The 18774-nt window shown below is 31.7% G+C and overlaps 1 protein-coding gene and 1 long non-coding RNA gene across 2 annotated transcripts; one reads left to right on the forward strand and one right to left on the reverse strand.

Moving 5' to 3' along the window:
- Window positions 1–250: 250 nt before the first annotated feature.
- LOC139894036 (uncharacterized) lies at window positions 251–2878 on the reverse strand. Its single transcript, XR_011774784.1, has 4 exons — window positions 2183–2878; window positions 1965–2091; window positions 977–1028; window positions 251–590 (listed from the first exon to the last, which is right to left on the reverse strand). It is a non-coding gene; the product is annotated as an uncharacterized lncRNA (long non-coding RNA).
- A 2653-nt stretch (window positions 2879–5531) lies between these two features.
- Window positions 5532–10739, forward strand: LOC139894037 (E3 ubiquitin-protein ligase SIS3-like). The gene is made up of 10 exons (XM_071877237.1): window positions 5532–5660; window positions 5770–5808; window positions 6540–6606; window positions 6714–6787; window positions 7688–7826; window positions 7928–8020; window positions 8169–8237; window positions 9180–9299; window positions 9915–10028; window positions 10141–10739. The coding sequence occupies exons 1-10, from the start codon at window positions 5632–5634 to the stop codon at window positions 10531–10533; spliced, it is 1137 nt and encodes a 378-aa protein (XP_071733338.1). The 5' UTR covers window positions 5532–5631; the 3' UTR covers window positions 10534–10739.
- The last annotated feature ends 8035 nt before the right edge of the window (window positions 10740–18774 follow it).

Below are 18774 nucleotides of genomic sequence, written 5' to 3' on the forward strand. Positions count from 1 at the left end.
GCCTCTGTTGTCTTTACAAATTTCATATGAAATTTTATAAATATCATCAAATTGCAATCAACTTTAAGTTCAAGCCCTGTTCTTAAGCTGTGTGAGACTTCAGGATGCAAGCTTGAGTTTGGCTTTTGAAAATTTCAATACCTTTATATTGAGTTACAGTTGACTTGAAAAACAAAAGGACTAAAAATATGATACAATTAAAGATGTTTACATCAAAAATTATAAGATAAGATATTTTCAAAAGAGCCTGTGAAAAAACTAACATGTCATTAGCATAGGATTCTTCAGAACATAGAACACCATATGATTAACCAAACCTTAAAGGTTATAATCTCATTTACGTAGATTGTACTCTTAAAAGTTAAACTTGACTACAAACCACATAAAATCATGAATCGTTGAAAAGTGAAAGCACCTCGATGCAAGGCCATGTGCAGTCGCAATGTGGCATAACCGATCCCAGAATTAGCTCCAGTTATTATGCAATTCTTTTGATCTTTTCACCTTGCCATATCTTCTGGATGAAATTGCTTTGAGTGGTATATGTGAATTGAAACAAGTTTACGTCCACAATCTTCAAATCAAAATTCCTAATTTTCAAACAATAAAATGTCAGAAACACAAAGATAAAAACAACGATTAATATGTAAGTAAAATGCATCATTAAATACATTTAGTTGAAGAACCATATTTCACAAAACATAAATTACTTTAAAACAATCCAACTAAAAAACATTAAATCACTTGAAAATAACAACAAAAGTGAACACTTAACAAATCAATTATAAAAATGTTAGCAAGATATTTCTTAAATGAAAGCGTACAAACATTTGTTCTCACCCTACTACCACTAACCCTATGCTGTATAATTTAACTATTATACAAAGTACTCTTCTATATAGCACACATTGAAGTTATCATATTATCAAAAAAGTAGTAAAAGAGACCATACTACGAAAGTACAAAGAATGCTCACACTTAGCCGAACATGTCTCCGGGTGTAACAATGTATGTAAGCACTTTATGCCCTACATAATCACCAGTCAAAATTGTTAATATCTGCACAAAATATCCAACATGTAAACGATACACATCTTAACAACACAACTCATAAAAATGAAAATAACAGAATCTAGAACAAAAATTGTTCTAAAAGGTTGACCAATTTCTCAAAGTATTTTTGAGTCGAGCTACCAGGATTTAATAGATAAACCTACATTTGGGACCAAATATTGATTAATTAGAGGTGGAAACCAAAACTCAGTTGCTTATAAACGGGTAAATATGAACTTCGCTATATCTCAAGCAGATAAAATGGGTTGGAAGTTGTCCAAAGTCTATTATTAATGCATACACAGTGGCGGATCTTGAACACAATTGTTGAGGGGGCCAATTTTGAACATAATTTCAAAAGGTTAATCTTGAACATAATATACGATAAATATTTTTATATAAATCAAATAGCTAGTATTAGATATCATGAGAACAAATATTTAATTTGAAATTATTTTTCAGTTTCCATGTATATATTATAGTTAAATAATCATAATTTTAGTTAGTAATATACAGTAGTAAATCAAATAGCTAGTAAATCAGTATTGTAAAAAATGAAAAGGAAAACTCAAATATAAAAAGACATTGGCTGCAGGATTTGAGCCAAATTCTGAAATGCACATTTTGAAATTGGATGCTAGTAAAGCCATTGAACCAGCTTAACATTTGTGTATTATTAAACAAAAACTAGTATTAAGAACCGATTTTTTTGGGAGGGCCATGGCCCACCCATGCCCTCCCAAAGATCCGCCGCATACAACCTCCCAAATCATCAAAATTTAGATCATTATTGCATCTTGTTATTTGTAATTAAAAAAATCATTTCTTTATAAAAATAAAACATAAACGAACACATAAGTAGGTGTTTGGGGGCCAAAAACTGCTCTGAACAGATTCATTTGGAACTTTACCTATCATGACCTATTACCCGAGTACCCGACCCGTCCATCTTTTCGCCTCTAGAATTAGTAAAAATCTTGTATTTCTTGGGACATTAATAGAGAACGGGTATGATCCACCTCCACTTACCACAGGTACCTGCATAAGTAATATAACATAATATCATTTTGCCTATACTGTCACTGAAACATTACTACATTTTTGTTACATTAGTATATGTTGCAAGTACCTCAAACATGTTCGTAAATCGACTAAATATCTCATGTAAAAGATCCTCCCAGTCATTAGATTGATAATTCTCAATAACACGAACCATAATAGTTGCCCATTTACTATTCCAGAACTGACAATTCGGTATAGAATCTCACTGAAGAATATACGCATCTATCCACTCGCCATCATGACAAATTTTCGGGATATTGAGATATGCATAACACGTAAACACAACTTGTCAACGGTGATTGGAATTATAATTTCAAAAATGCTAATTATATTCCCACATATAAAAAACTGATTGGAAAAAAATTTACATTAACACACAGACACATATTTGTTTCTGGTTTAAACGTCATTATCATCATTATGCTTTGGAACATGGCGTATTACAATTTACTTTCGATGAAGATGTATAAAACATAAATTCGAATACAATAAGAATAATGATTTTGAAAACAATATAAATTGATTTATAAATTAAGTGAATCATTCGATACTTACGGCACCGAAACATGTACACTAATCATACATAATATACAAATGGAGTCAATTTCTGTGTGGCATTTAAATAGTTCAAATTAGGATGAACACATAAGCAATACAAATTGGAGTAAAGGAAATAGGAACCCGATTTAAATAGATTCAATTGAATAGAAGAACCTGAATCAAACCGATTCAAATAATCTGATTCAAACATGATTCAAATAACCTGATTCAAACATGATTCAAATAACCTGATTCAAATAACGTGATTCAAACCAATTTGAGGGAATATCATTCAACGTTATGCCGGCAAACCTAATCGGTTGATAAAATTGACGAATTTTTTATTTTCAAGGTTTATTTTTTCATCTTCGGTGTGATTGATTGATGAATTTCAGAGTTCATTCGATCGGTGAAGGAAACGATCGGTTTTATTTGTGAATGAAACGATTGGTGAATGACGAATTATTGATCGGTGGTTGAATGATTGAGGATTTTTTTCATTTGCGTGAATGAAACGATGCGGTATCCATGTGTTAATTGTAATTAGGTTGGGATGGGGCAGTGGACACGTGCAGTTATAAGGTAATTAGGGATAATAAATCAAGATTAATTAGAAAATTAGAAAAATGTGAGGATGAATGTGAGTGTAACGTGTAGGATGGACACTACCGATTTAGTGAGATAGAAGATTATGATTAATTTATTCATACACAATTCTAAATCTACAACACAAACTGCATTGATGAAATGTAACAATGGTGTACATGCACGAACTTGTAGTACTATCATGGTATGGCGTTTAATATCTGTATCAATAGATAATATTATTGTCGGTGACACAACTTGTAGATCATTGAAAGTGAATGTTATATTATTTTTATGTAGTGCTATCATGTAGTCCTGTCGTTGAAAGTGGTATCATGGTGTTTTTGCACGAATTTGTAGTGCTAACAACTTACATAACTTTGTATGTGAAGGATAGTTAACGAAAGTTGTGAATTGCAATATAAATATTGTTAACAATCAAAATGAACAACTTACTTGCAAAAGATCCTAATATTGCATCATACGATCATTACATAATGTTTATACGTCGATTACATTGATTTATAAATTGTGAAGCTAAATTGATGACCACTTTCATACACAAAATATTTGAAAGGTCAACTATTTACCAAAAGATTTGCTCACAATTTTAATAATTGAAATATAGACATTGATATTAAAGACTGCATTAAGAGGAAAAATAACAGACTCCAAAAAGCTTGGTATTTAAATCAAAACGTAAGTTCATCAATTAGGAACTTCTAGCTGAAGGAATTCACCTTCGCCAAGTACGTACGCGAGAACACACCGATCGCCATCTTTCAATCCATGAGCTTTCAGATAACTTCCCCATCCACCAGACACACTCAACTTTTTTTTTTTTTTTTTTGCCTTTTGTTACCCTCATTTATCGGTCCCCCAGCTCCAAATGGTTTCCTTCTTGATCAATGCAAGTAACTTTCATTCCATGCTTTAGTTCTGGAACTAAGTTAAATTCATCTGAAAGGCGCTAAATTAAAATAGCAAACATAAAGTTAAAAAAAGAAAGTATTGTTTTTATATGCATAACAGTAGATAATGTATATTAAATTTATTTAATAATTTAAAGTATATTAATTAGGAATAACTAATAAGTGAGAACTGTACCTAATCATGAGCCTTCGAGATTGTAAACCAAACATATGCGTATGCACCATCAGTGGTACATTTACAGAATCGGGCAATAACATTTTGAATGCGTTATCATTGTTTTCAGATTTTGGTTCATGAAGGGCATCAACATCAATTGGGAGAAATTGTGTACCAAGCATATGTTGATCATTTTCAAAAGACATTTCGTGTATGAATATTTTAGTTAAAAACATTGGTAAACAATATACATGAAAAAAAACCTAAGAATCATACATAATGAGAGTAATAGCAAACAAATCCTATAATAAACCATTATGAACAAAGTATATGTGCCTTGGACCCTTGGTTAGACAAACTCAAATATTTTAGAACATCTATATGTAGTTTAGATTGTCTAAACACTTAACAACTTAATTTACAAGTGTTTTAGATTTTAACATAGCAGGTAGAAGAAAAGTGTTCCATGTGTCGCAAAGTGTAATATCTCCTTTTATTATTAATTAATGTACATAATAATAATAATAATAATAATAATAATAATAATAATAATAATAATAATAATAATAATAATAATAATAATAATAATAATAATAATAATAATAATAATAATAATAATAATAATAATAATAATAATAATAATAATAATAATAATTTAGTCAAGATTGCAAATAAGTTGTATTAAATTGAGATTTTCTACTTTACCATAAATCAAAGGGACAATTTGTGTAATTTTTTTGTTAAAAAATGTCATATAATTAATTTTATCAAATCAATTCAACATATAATTGTTTATCAATAATCTACATTGGAATATTTTTCTGAAAGGGAGGTGATTGTCACGTAACACTTTTTGATTCATGTACACTTTTATCTTATAAATTTATAGTTATGCTTCTAGAAAGTTGAAATTATATTATTATTGTAAGTATAATAATTAAGAGTAAATTAGATAGTTAAGTGTTTAACCCTTTCCAAAATTATTAATGTAATTTTTTTTTTTTTTTTCAGGAACCAATTCCGCATATTCCACCGCTTTACATACTTAGCTTTGATCGTCATCACTTCCTGGGGATTTCACTCACGATCATATTATCATATTTATAACCATTTTATTTTTATTTTATTTTTATATTTAATTTATATTTATTTATAACCATCTCATTTCTTTTATCTCAACTTATTTCACTGAATCATTTATAAGATTCACTTCCATAAATCTTACAATAAAATGAGTGTCTTCGATCGATTATTGGAACTGAGTTCTAGGTTTTGCCGCTAAATTATCATATCTTATCTTCTATGGCGATCAGAGGCATTCACTTCAAGTGGTTCGTCAATCTTAATTATATATATGCATATAATTATAATTATAATTATACGTGTTTTAGTTTTGTTAATTGAAGATGAATCTGATCAATTGACTATAACAATTTTCAGGTACGATGGATTCTTTCTGTCGATGCTTGCGTTTAGTATGTATCCTTGTTTAATTTAATTTCAGACTCGAAAATAATAATAATTGTTGTCATTTATTTTCAATTTTATTTATTTAGGTTGAGTGACAGTATTTGAGTAATCAGTTTGCACCAAAATGTAACACATTTTGATTAAAGCAAACTGCTTTTAACATTTTGCTATAGCAAAGTTTTAGTATTCCATTGTCAATGTATGTATGTGACCTTCTATACCAGGTTTTATTCATCACTTTTAGAACAAAATGTGGTTACTTTTTTTTTTTTTTTTTTTTTTTTTTGAACAGCAATTTTTGGCATCAGTAGATCATTTCAACGACCCTCATCATTTGCACGTATCACACACGTTCGGGCGGAAACCTGAACCCGAACGACGGTACCCGGGAACACATCCATTCGGGCAGTGTTCCTGGGTAGAGGTCCGTAAACGAATCCGGTAAAACCTCCCTATAGGGTCAATATATACCACCATTATTGATGGGTATTTGGAAATTTCATTTAGATGGTCCATCAACCGAGCGGTTGAAGGTTCAAATTTTTTTTTTTTGTTAAAGCATCATGTTTTTTTTAAAAATGCTTTTAATAGGTGTGTGTCTATGTAGCTCCAATAAAAATGTATTATTTTTTATACCTAGAATCACTGCACTTAATTAGTTTTTTGTGAATATTTGTTATTGTTAATTCTATGTGTCCAAGTATGGGGTATTGTTATCTTTAAGATTGTAACAAAAACAGAGTTATGGTTCTGTTGAGTTGGAGGCGGTACTCTATTTGTACATACCCGTTGCATCTATGGATAGTGGTGGGTAAACTTGACTTTTGTTTGGTTAAAATGTTAAATCTTGTTCGTTTTTACTTATCTCATCTTTACAGCTTCATATATATATTTGTTTTTCTGTCTTGAACTAGATTGATTACGGTACTATCTTTGTTTTTCGCCTCTTGATGTTTGTAGACAATGGTCTTGCAGCTAAAATGGGCTTGTAAGTCCTTCTCCTTATCATCAAAAACATTATATCTGAATCTTGCAGTTACAGTAATTGAAAATATAATTATGTTCATGGTTGGTTACATTATAAAGAGTTAACATGGTGGGTATTCTGTTAAGGCCTTTGTGGAGCCCAAAAGTTATTGCTGTTTTAAGTTGCGATTGATATATGCAATCTATCATATATAATTACGTAGTAGTGTTGTAACTCATGTAGATGTAAAATTATTTTCCTGTTATATCATTATATATAGAGACTCTTTATCCTTATGTAGTCAACATATAAATAATCATAAGATGGGTTAGTGGTTTGCGTCCTGATATCCTCGTAAGATCCTCGTAAGAGGTCTCCTCCTGTTCAAACCTCACTAGCATCAAACTTTTTGGTGACTAGGGAAAAGGTCGGAAACGTTCATGGGATAACTCGGTTAGACCACATACACGTGACTTAAAAAACGCGTCATCCGTTTACCATATACCTGTATGCACCTAACTCCAAAAGTTTGTATTCTACGTATACCTTTAATATGCACTTCATGACCTATATATAACATGTACAGTCTTTTTTACTTTTCTACTGACATGGCAACCATATAAGTTAGCACATCATCAAAACTGTTATCTAACCAGTTTACAAGTTATAACTGGTCAAAATACAAAGAATATCAGTAATTGGAAGTTTGTACATAACCACTCAAAACAGAGGATTTCGAGTAAAGTTTAATACATTAACTTACATTCTGATTCATTTATTTAAATATATTACATTGTAATTGATGTCTTCATCTATGTAGTTGATAAACACAGTTTTTTTTTTTTTTTTTTTTTTTTTTTTTTATTATTATTTATTAGTCTCATAATGGATACTGAAAACTTATCTTATTAAATTGTGTAGGGATTTTGGTCGGCAGCAAAGAGATGCTTATTTTATCGGGAGAGTATTGGTTCTATCGATTCTTTATGTGGTGCTCTATCCATTTTTATGGGCATGGAGTATTATAGGATCTATATGGTTTACTAGTGCACATAAATGTGTATGTGTATTATTTTGGTTTCTGGCCATTAACTAGCATGATGATTTATGAATGTCTTGCTGTAAATTAAACATTTAATGGTTGTTTTTTAATTCTTGTAGTTGCCTGAAAGAAATCAGAAATGGGGTTTTGTTGTCTGGTTGGTTTTCAGTTACTGTGGACTCTCATGTCTTGCCGTATATTTAGTGAAAAAGGTGCCGTATGATCTGCATCTTTTTTCCAAAAAACGATCTTGTTATGATTGTTTCGTTGTTTCTGATTCCGTTATGTGTTTGATGACACAGATTTTATTCATTTATCTATAGTTTACAATCTTGTTTAATTATTGGATGTCTTATGCAGTGGTTAAGAAGAAGGAAAGCTCATTTGGAACGGGCTGGGATCCCTGTGTCCGGTATTTCAGAATATGGGGTACCTTCTACTGATATTCTGTCTGTTTGTATGTGTGTCTTATACTGATGCATGAACAACATATAAGACCTATTCTAACCGTGCGTCAAACACCCTCCGTCAGATTACGTGTCAAAACTGACAAAAGCTGACGGATTTTAACGGGGCGCCAGTTTTCGTCAGTAGGGGGCGTTAGTTGGGCCATTGACGCAAAACAAACATCAGTTTTGCCTTCAACCAATCAGATTTTTTTCCGATTTAATAAATATATATTTTTTATAATTAATTTATTTTTCTCACCCAATTTCCAATCAGATTTTACCACATCACCCTACCCAATATTTGATACAAAAAACTGACACAACGTTTATAAAATGTCAGAAAATGACACTGCCTAGTCACAGGTAGTTTGCACTTTTTGGCCAAAAAGTGCATAAACTGCCCACGGGCACCATTAGGAATGGTCTAATCTGCAAAAGTCGCTTATTGCAATTGAGATAACGTATCTGACATGTTGAATCTTATTTTGACTAATATATCTGGGGCCGTCATATCGTTGAAATGTCACATTGTGGCCTTGATTATTTACTATGTTCGCTTGATTATCTCCTACTATTGAAAAATAAAGCCTTTTTTAACATCAGTTTGGGATCACCCGGAGAGACTAAACCACCCACGCGATCATCTTGCATAACCCGCCCCCAACTGCTGCCCTCGAGGAAACCCAGACCAATCCGAGGGCACGGCCGGTAAAACCCCCTCCCCGCTGCTCCCGCAACGCAATGTGCGAAAGGCGACCTTGGGTGGATTTCAAAGTCAATAACCTTGTGTGCAATGTTGTAGTCCCCGAGAGTCGAACTCCTGACCTCTAACAAAGAAAAGAGTATCAGGCCACTACCGCTTAACACAAGGTTTGAAAAATAAAGCCTTTTATATACTATCTTTTGTTTTTATTTCTTTCAGGTATTGGTCGACATGATTCGTCTGCCGGATTGGGTATTTGAAAGTGCTGCTCAAGAGATGAGAATGATGGAACATGGCGCCAATCCTCATCATCCGGGACTTTACTTATCCGAAAACCAGGTAAACATGAGAATGAGAATATTATGTAAAGGATAAAGTGTCTGAAAATGTATCAAATACTCCCGAGTTCTTATGGAATGTATCAAACATCAAAAGTTTATACATTACATGTACCAAATTTGAGTTATTGGTATTGTACGTCTCCTGGGATTTTTTGCAGGATGTGGCAGTCATATAATTTCATATCGTCAAACCATGTGCCACATCACCAGTTTACAAGTTATAAGAGGTCATTTACATACAATAATAATAATAATTGAAAGTTGGGTATGTACCAACAAAGTTATGGGCATAGTTAATACGTTTATAAACAGTTACTCTATTTTGAAATGAAGTTATTGGTATGCATTCATGTGGCGAATAAATTACACGCTTGAAACACGAAGAGGTGTTTTGATCCATTTACTTATGATTCGTGCACGGGTCATTTGGTTTGTATTTGACTCAGATGGGTAAAATGAGCAAATATGAAAAATAAAATAAAGCATTTTGACCCAAGTAGCAAATAACGCTACCCCTACTCATTTGTGTTTGCTTTCCATCTTTAAATTATAGTAAGTTTTTTCTTCTTTAAAAATTATTATAATTTTAATGTGCGCTAATGCTGGCATGTAGAGGCAAGCGGTGGAGATATTAATTCGGGAACTTCCATTATTCTCGCTTAAAGCAGTTCCGACAGACTGTAGCGACTGCCCAATTTGTTTGGAGGAATTTCATGTCGGAAATGAGGTAACAGTTCTTTTTTTTTTTTTTTTTTTTTTTTTTACACATCTAAGCACCATAACATATGAGTGAATAATATGATTAACACGGACACCTTTGTTTCGAACATCATTTTCAGGTTCGTGGGCTGCCTTGTGCTCATAACTTTCACGTGGCGTGCATTGATAAATGGCTTCGTTTAAACATAAAGTGCCCTCGATGTCGGTGTTCAGTCTTCCCCACTCTTGAATTGAATGATCTCCCTAATATCCCACCTGATACCAACCATTCGTCAACTCACACAGCATCTCAACAAGTCCAAAGTCAACCTATTAGTCAAAGTTACCTTTCGAGAATGCAAAGTTTTCTCATGCCAATCCGATCAGAAAATTCAACACCCTCTAACTCCAGTTCGAGCTCCGATTCCAACCCTAACAGTAATAATAATTCTGATCATGCTTTGGATATGGCAGAAAATGGAGGTCAACCATCTGAGAATCATGGTCAACACACTAGTACAGAGAGAGTATGACTATTTTTTGGCAGTCATAAACAAGGTTGTAGCTTTTAAGTTATCTTACAAGTTTCGGGAGGATTAGTAACTGATCAAAGTTTTATTGTTTATGTAAGTTGTCGTTAAGTGTTTTGTTTCTTTGGTGCAACTTGAACAGTTATATGGTTCGTCACCAAATACAAGTCCGAAAGAAGAAAATTACCTTCAAACTGCTAAAAACATTTGCAGTTTCTGTTATCAGCATTCTATTTTTTATTGTCACAATTAGTATGATATGGCGACTTATCTATTATGAACAAATAGTGTTTCGTGTCAACTACAACGCATTAAGCTGGGTTGACATGTTACCCAACCCGTCAGATTTTCCACCTCTAAAAATAAACTGACTTGCCACTAAGGTCCAGTAAGTTGAAAAGCACGGGCAAATTCCCTACACTTTTGACAAGAGTAATTGCCGCCCAAACTTTATGATGCTCATCCCTTGAAGATCTAATAATGCATATGTTGGTGATGTGGTTCGCGTATTTAACTGCACAGTGATGCACCAATATGTTAGTAGTTGAGCAAGAACTAAAGGATATATTAACTCATAGAGGTTGAATGATCAACAGGTGGAGTAGAATGTAAAACAAGTTCGTGTCAATATGTGTAAGATCTTGTTCAGCTTGGGTCATATTGACCCGTTACAGTTTGTGTTAAAAAGTTATTAACAAAACGATGAGTAAAAAAAATATGGTTACGCATATCAAGTTACTCCATCCATAATTTATCGTTCAATATTTCAATTTGGAATTCAAATTAATTCACTTTCATAAATAAATAAAAATAATTAGGTGAAGTTTTTTAATGTCGTTAATGTATGCATTAAGACAAAAAGATAGGTAAAGAGTAAAACTGCAAAGCTGACAAAATGATATTTCTTAAAGTGTGTTTTTTGTCTGCTGACAATAAAATATGATAATTTCTTAAAGTGAGTATTATAATACAATATAAGCTAAGAGCATTCTCAATAGTTTCGTTAATACACTGTCAATCTCACTTGCAAATATTGACAACATTGGTAACACCGTGTGTTGCCAATATTGTCTTGCAAACCATTTCGTCTCCTTCAAGCATAATGCATTTTAGTTGCATTTTGCTTTACATTTGTACTTGATATAATTAATTAATTTTTTATGGTTGAGTAAGGTTGTGATGACTGGGAGTAATATATGATGGGTTAATGATATGTGACAACCCGAAATTTTTTGACCAAAGTTAAACTTTATTTTTAAATAATTTAACGTTTCCGACACGATAAGCAAAGTCTATGAAGTTGAATCTCAAAATTTTAGAACTTTTTCATTACATTTGACTGCTCTCGACGATTCATGAACAATTATATGTATGTATATATATATATATATATATATATATATATATATATGTGTACAAGTAAAAACGACTTTCCTACAGTAAAACACTATTTGCTACAGTAAAATGACTTTGCTACAGTAAACACTATTTGATGTCGACGAACTAGCAAACAAAAACGGATAAGGCGGCCATGCGATCGCATGGCAATGCTACAGTACCTCATGCGATCGCATGAGGTACTGTAGCAGGCCACATACTATAAAAGCTCGATTCATTCCTCCGTATTATTATTATTATTATTATTATTATTATTATTATTATTATTATTATTATTATTATTATTATTATTATAATATTATTATTAGTTGTATATATACCTAAAATACTACGACGAGGTTATGAGCGTGTCACCTTCAAAATGGGTTTTTGAGCGGGATAGAGCTAAGGAAATTATGGGTTATTGCCAAGGAGGTTATGGGTAATGTTCGAGGGTATATTTGTGAATCAAATCTAGTGTTTATCATCTCTGTTGCGTCTACATACTTTTCTACAATATTGAATCTCAATATTGATACGTAAGCACTCATATTTTATCTTTTATACATTAATTGTGTATCCATGTCTAGTGCTCGAGTATATATATTTATGCATGCTTGTATGCTAAATTTTGTCGTTAAACAGTTATGATGAATCACGAAGTAAATACATATATTACTTATAAAAGGTATATGATATGCATGTTTTTGGAAAGCTGGCGAAAAATCAATAACTTTTCATTTAGATATCGAATAGTTTCGATGAACGGATTAAAAGATATGATCAACTGAATTATAATTGACGTTAATTGAAATTGCTTTTGAATCTGCAATTAATATTTAAACAATTTGTTTGTAAGATTGATAAATTGGATTTTTGAATATTACCAACCGAATAAATGAATCCTTATATAAGGTACGTCTCGTTTTGTTTTTGAACTATTGTCAAAATTGACTTTTTGAAACGACTTTGAATAACTTTTGTATGTCGATCTCGAGCATTAGGATTGTGATACACTATGACCTGACCTAGCTTGATAAACATTTATTGACCAACATATGTTCTCTAGGTTGAGATCTACGGTTATTTGGTAATCCGAGTTTCGATCACATTTTGGTGAACGACTTTATATGCTGCTAAGGTGAGTTTCATTGATCCCTTTTTAATTGCTTTTGCAATATATTTTTGGGCTGAGAATACATGCACTTTATTTTAAACGCAATGGATACAAGTACATACTAAATTCTACACTGAGTTTGAACCGAAAATTCCTTAGCTTTGGTAACTAGTAACTGTCAGTTATAAGAACTGGTGGGCGCGAGTAGTAGTATATGGATCCATAGGGCTTGATATCCCCGTCCGAGCTAGAGCACTAGCCTTTTAACGGACGTATGCTATTTGAGAAGCGTACATGTTGGTTTGTGTGTATTATTAAGATGATTATACAAAGGGTACAAATTATATATACGTTAAGTTTAGTTACCAGGGTGCTCAATTTCGTAGAATATTTTGATAAACGTTTCTGGATTGAACAACTGAAATCTTGTGATCCACGTTTATATACAGATTATGCGAAACATTAAAACTATGAACTCACCAACCTTTGTGTTGACACTTGTTAGCATGTTTATTCTCAGGTTCCCTAGAAGTTTTCTGCTGTTTGCTTATATGTTAGACAAGCTATGAGCATGGAGTCTTACATGGCATATTTATCAAGGAAACGTTGCATTCACCAAATCATCACCATGTATCTTATTTTGACTGCATTGTCAACGAAATTACTATTGTAAACTATTATTTACGGTGATTGTCTGTGATGACCCGGAAATTTCTGACCAAATTTAAACTTAATCTTTAACGTTTTCGACACGATAAGCAAAGTCTATGAAGTTGAATTTCAAAATTTTAAACTATTCAAATACCCTTCGATTGTTCTCAACAATTCGCGAACAATTATATGTAAATAGATACATATATATATATATATATATATATATATATATATATATATATATATATATATATATATATACACTATAACTTGAAAACATAACAAAGTGTTAAGAAAATGATACTGTGCATTAAATTTATTGGTTTGATTATCTGATTGATATATTTAACTACAGAATTAAAAGATTATGCCAAACGATTGAATTAAAAGATATTTATTAAGTCCCTTAAGAATTATAATATTATTACGAGTTTCTGTTGTGAGGTCCACGTTGATTTGGGAAATCATTCATGCTTAACGGTATTCGGAATAAATGGTAAAGTGTTTGTTTAAATAACGTAATTTGGACACATACAATAATAAGGAATATTAACTGTTAGAATTAGATATATGAATAAATTGCGATATGTATTTTAAGACGTGTTTATAAATATTGAAAATAGATATTAACTTGGTTATGAAATGTTTGATAAATACTATTATATTAATAAATAAAGAGACAATGATTTATAGAAGTAAATGACCAAAACACTCGAAAGATTAAGATATACTTTGAGTGGTATAGTTTGTTGATAATTTAAGACTATATTTTGACAAAGGTACGAGTCACGAAACGTAAAGTGATAGTTTTCTAAGCATACGAAAATGCGTTCGAGAAACCGGAACCGGGGCATAAGTCGAGTGACAACGTACGAGACCTCGGAACGAAAATTTCAAGTCAACTATGTACGAGAATATAATATAATATATAATTAATTAATATAAATTATATATTAATAAATAAATATGTCGACAAATAAGAAAACAAAAGTTGGTGAGCTGGATCAGAGGGCCATGCGATCGCATGGCCTTGAAGCACAAATCTCATGCGATCGCATGGGGTACTTTTTCAGAAAAGGTTATATAAATTGCTCGATTTTTGGCTTAGTTTTCACACATCATATATTACTCCGTATTTATTTATTATATTTATATTATTATTATTATTATTATTATTATTATTATTATTATTATTATTATTATTAATTATTATTAAGATTAATATTATTATTAATCTTATTATTAGTAGTAGTATTAATATTATACATAAAATACTACGACGAGGTCTTGAGCATGTCACTTTCAAAATGGTTTTCAAGCGAGATAGAGCTAAGAAAATTATGAGTTATTGCCAAGGAGGTTATGGGTAATGTTCGGGGGTATATTTGTGAATCAAACCTAGTGTTTATCATCTCCGTTGCGTCTACGTACTTTCCTACAATATTGAATCTCAATATTGATACGTAAGCACTCATATTTTATCTTTTATATATTAATTGTGTATCCATGTCTAGTGCTCGAGTATATATATGTATACATGCTTGTATGCTAAATTTCGTCATTAAACCGTTTATGATGAATCACGAATTAAATACATATATTACTGGTAAAAGGTATATGATATGCATGTTTTTGGAAAGCTGGCGAAAAATCAATGACTTTTCATTTAGATATCGAATAGTTTCGATGAACGGATTAAAAGATATGATCAACTGAATTATAATTGACGTTAATTGGAATTGCTTTTGAATATGCAATTAATATTTAAACAACTTGTCTGTAAGACTGATAAATTGGATTTTTGAATATTACCAACCGAGTAAATGAATCCTTATATAAGGTACGTCTCATTTTGTTAAACAACTGTCAAAATTGACTTTTTGAAACGACTTTGGATAACTTTTGTATGTCGATCTCGAGCATTAGGATTGTGATACACTATGACCTGACCTAGCTTGATAGACATTTATTGACCAACATATGTTCTCTAGGTTGAGATCTACGATTATTTGATATTTTGAGTTTTGGTCACATTACGATGAACAACTTTATGTGCTGCTAAGGTGAGTTTCATTGCTCCCTTTTTAATTGCTTTTGCAATATATATTTTTGGGCTGAGAATACATGCAATTTATTTTAAACGCAATGGATACAAGTACATACTTAATTCTACACTGAGTTTGAACCGAAAATCCCTTATCTTTGGTAACTAGTAGCTGCCAGTACATAGGATATGGACTGGTGGGCGCGAATAACAGTATATGGATCCATAGGGCTTGACATCCCCGTCCGAACTAGAGCGCTAGCCTTTTAACGGACGTGTGTTATTTGAGTTTAGGACACGTTGGTTTGCGTGTATTAAAACGAATGGGGTATTTATCATTATAACGTTAAAGCTTAGTTACCAGGGTGCTCTGTTACGTAGAATCTATTGATAAACATTTCTTGATTAAACAACTGAAATCTTGTGATCCACTTTTATATACAGATTACGCGAAACACTAAAACTATGAACTCACCAACCTTTGTGTTGACACTTTTTAGCATGTTTATTCTCAGGTTCCCTAGAAGTCTTCCGCTGTTTGCTTATATGTTAGACAAGCTATGTGCATGGAGTCGTACATGGCATATTTTTCAAGGAAACGTTGCATTCACCAAATCATCACCATGTATCTTATTTTGACTGCATTGTCAACGGAAGTACTATTGTAAACTATTATTTACGATGATTGTCTATATGTAGAAATCATCAGATGTCGAAAACCTTTGATTTAAATATTCATTTATGGTGTGCCTTTTCAAAAGAATGCAATGTTTTCAAAACGTATCATATAGAGGTCAAATACATCGCAATGAAATCAATGAATGACGTATTGTCCATATGGATTTGGAGTGATCGTCACAGTTGGTATCAGAGCATTGGTCCTAGCGAACCAGGTCTTGCATGAGTGTGTCTAACTGATAGTGGTTAGGATGCATTAGTAAGTCTGGACTTCGACCATGTCTGCATGTTAAAAGTTTTGCTTATCATTTCTTGTCGAAAATTACATGTTTATCATCTTAAGTCTAAACGCGTCTTATTGCATTGATTGCATAGATAGTGTATAGACAAAATTCATATCTTAGCGTATCTGTTACTGTAAACTTTTCCTGACATCTTCCGAAAATTCCTCCGTGATTTATGGAATTTTGGTATTATATATACATATGTAAATTATGTATTGAAGAGTACCAATCTAAATTTTATAATCTATTTCATATCAAAAACCATCTCTCTAATTATACAAGATGGATCCCGTATCTAGTTCAAATTCCTTAAACTCCGACAGCTATTCCGATATGGATATTCACCTGAATTCCGAAGACAGTGTAACCGGAATGGATCAACAAATCAGCCATCACCTATTCTGGATGAATTGGGGATGGGTTCGTAGCCTACTTAATTATTGGAGACAAGAAGAAGGCGATCCCTTCCATCCACCACATTGCCCTCTTGGCGAAGAACCTGAAGCACTTACCGGCGAACCTGTTCGAGACACCATTTTCCCTCTCATTTCCAGAGTATCTCATCACGATAATATACTATCTCAAATTCTGGATCTTATTCATCCGCTCGTCCGAACCGCCAATCATCCTGGTGTAGTAGAAGAAGTCAACGAGCTTCGCGCTCGAGTAGTGGCTTTGGAGAATATGGTGCAAAGGTTACAAGCACCAGCAGCATCACCGGCATCAACAGTACCAACGACAACAACACCAACAGTACCATTACCACCACCAACAACATTCGCATCGCAAACCTCAACTTCACAATCTGTTCCACGAGCATCAACGTCATACGCTGTGACGACCCGGGAATTTCCGACCAAATTTAAACTTAACCTTTATATGTTTCCGACACGATAAGCAGAATTTGTAATATTGAATCTCAAAAATTTTGGAACTACATTCATGTAATCAATTACCCTTTGACCGTGTTCGACGATTCACGAACAATTATGAGTATATAGATATGTATATATAATATATAATATTAACTGAAAGCATTAACAAAGTATTAGATATATGATACTTTACATGAACGTATTTGTTTCGATATATTTATCGACAGAATTAAGAGATAATATCAAATGATTGAATTATCGGATACATTATGATATGATTACGGGCCTATGTTATGAGGTCCACTGTGATTTAAGAAATCTATTCTTTTTGACAACATTCGGAAAATGGTAAAGTGATTTATAAATAAGAATAAATGTGTCAATTAACGGGAACTAGACAAGGGTTAGTGGAAATTCCTGTTTAATTTCCAAGACATGTTTTATAATATTTTCCTCGTGACCTTGATAAGATAACTATGTTAACTTTCATTTTATTTAATATGAAAATAAGAACGTGGAGTGTAAATAACTTAGATGTTGGATATCGACAAGTTAAGTAACTCGACATTTTTCATTAAGATGATTTCATACGTTTATTTAACCTTTGGACTTTATCCCATGCTTCACCAACAGACTGTAATTTAAAAACTTGAAACCTATTATGAATATATATAATTCTACTTTTTTAAAATGTTTTGTGATATAACGATTTCCATTATTTTAACCTTTTAACAAAATGATTCTTAAATATATTTAGTTTTGGAAAACAAAATTATCATATTTATTTGATTTAGTTTCAAAAGTAAAAAAAAAAAACGTTTTCAGTTTAAAAAGAACTTTATTATTAAAACGTATATATCTTTTATAAATATCTAGAACCACTTTTGACAACTCATTACTTAACCAGTATGATAAAGATAACGATATTTATATTTTATTTTATTAAATATATATATATATAACGATTTAAATTAATATTATATATATTTATACGCTTATTATACGTATATAGTTTTATACTTTTACTATACTTTAACTTTACCTTTACTTTACTTTTATTTTACTTTAACTTTAATAATTCATACTTTAATAATTCACTTTAATAATTCATACTTTAATAATTCACTTTAATAATTCATACTTTAATAATTCACTTTAATAATTCATACTTTAATAATTCACTTTAATAATTCACTTTAATAATTTAAAAATCTA

The sequence above is a fragment of the Rutidosis leptorrhynchoides genome, chromosome 2 (assembly GCF_046630445.1).
Source record: "Rutidosis leptorrhynchoides isolate AG116_Rl617_1_P2 chromosome 2, CSIRO_AGI_Rlap_v1, whole genome shotgun sequence".
In the NCBI taxonomy this organism is placed as follows: Eukaryota; Viridiplantae; Streptophyta; class Magnoliopsida; order Asterales; family Asteraceae; genus Rutidosis; species Rutidosis leptorrhynchoides.

What these genes read in the sequence shown, in the direction of transcription:
- LOC139894037 (XM_071877237.1), top strand. Translation starts at nt 5,632, where the DNA reads ATGGCGATCAGAGGCATTCACTTCAAGTG. An exon ending in CTTGCAGCTAAAATGGGCTT is followed by an intron (nt 6,788 to 7,687) that starts GTAAGTCCTTCT and finishes TAAATTGTGTAG; the next exon opens with GGATTTTGGTCGGCAGCAAA. An exon ending in CCGTATATTTAGTGAAAAAG is followed by an intron (nt 8,021 to 8,168) that starts GTGCCGTATGAT and finishes TGTCTTATGCAG; the next exon opens with TGGTTAAGAAGAAGGAAAGC.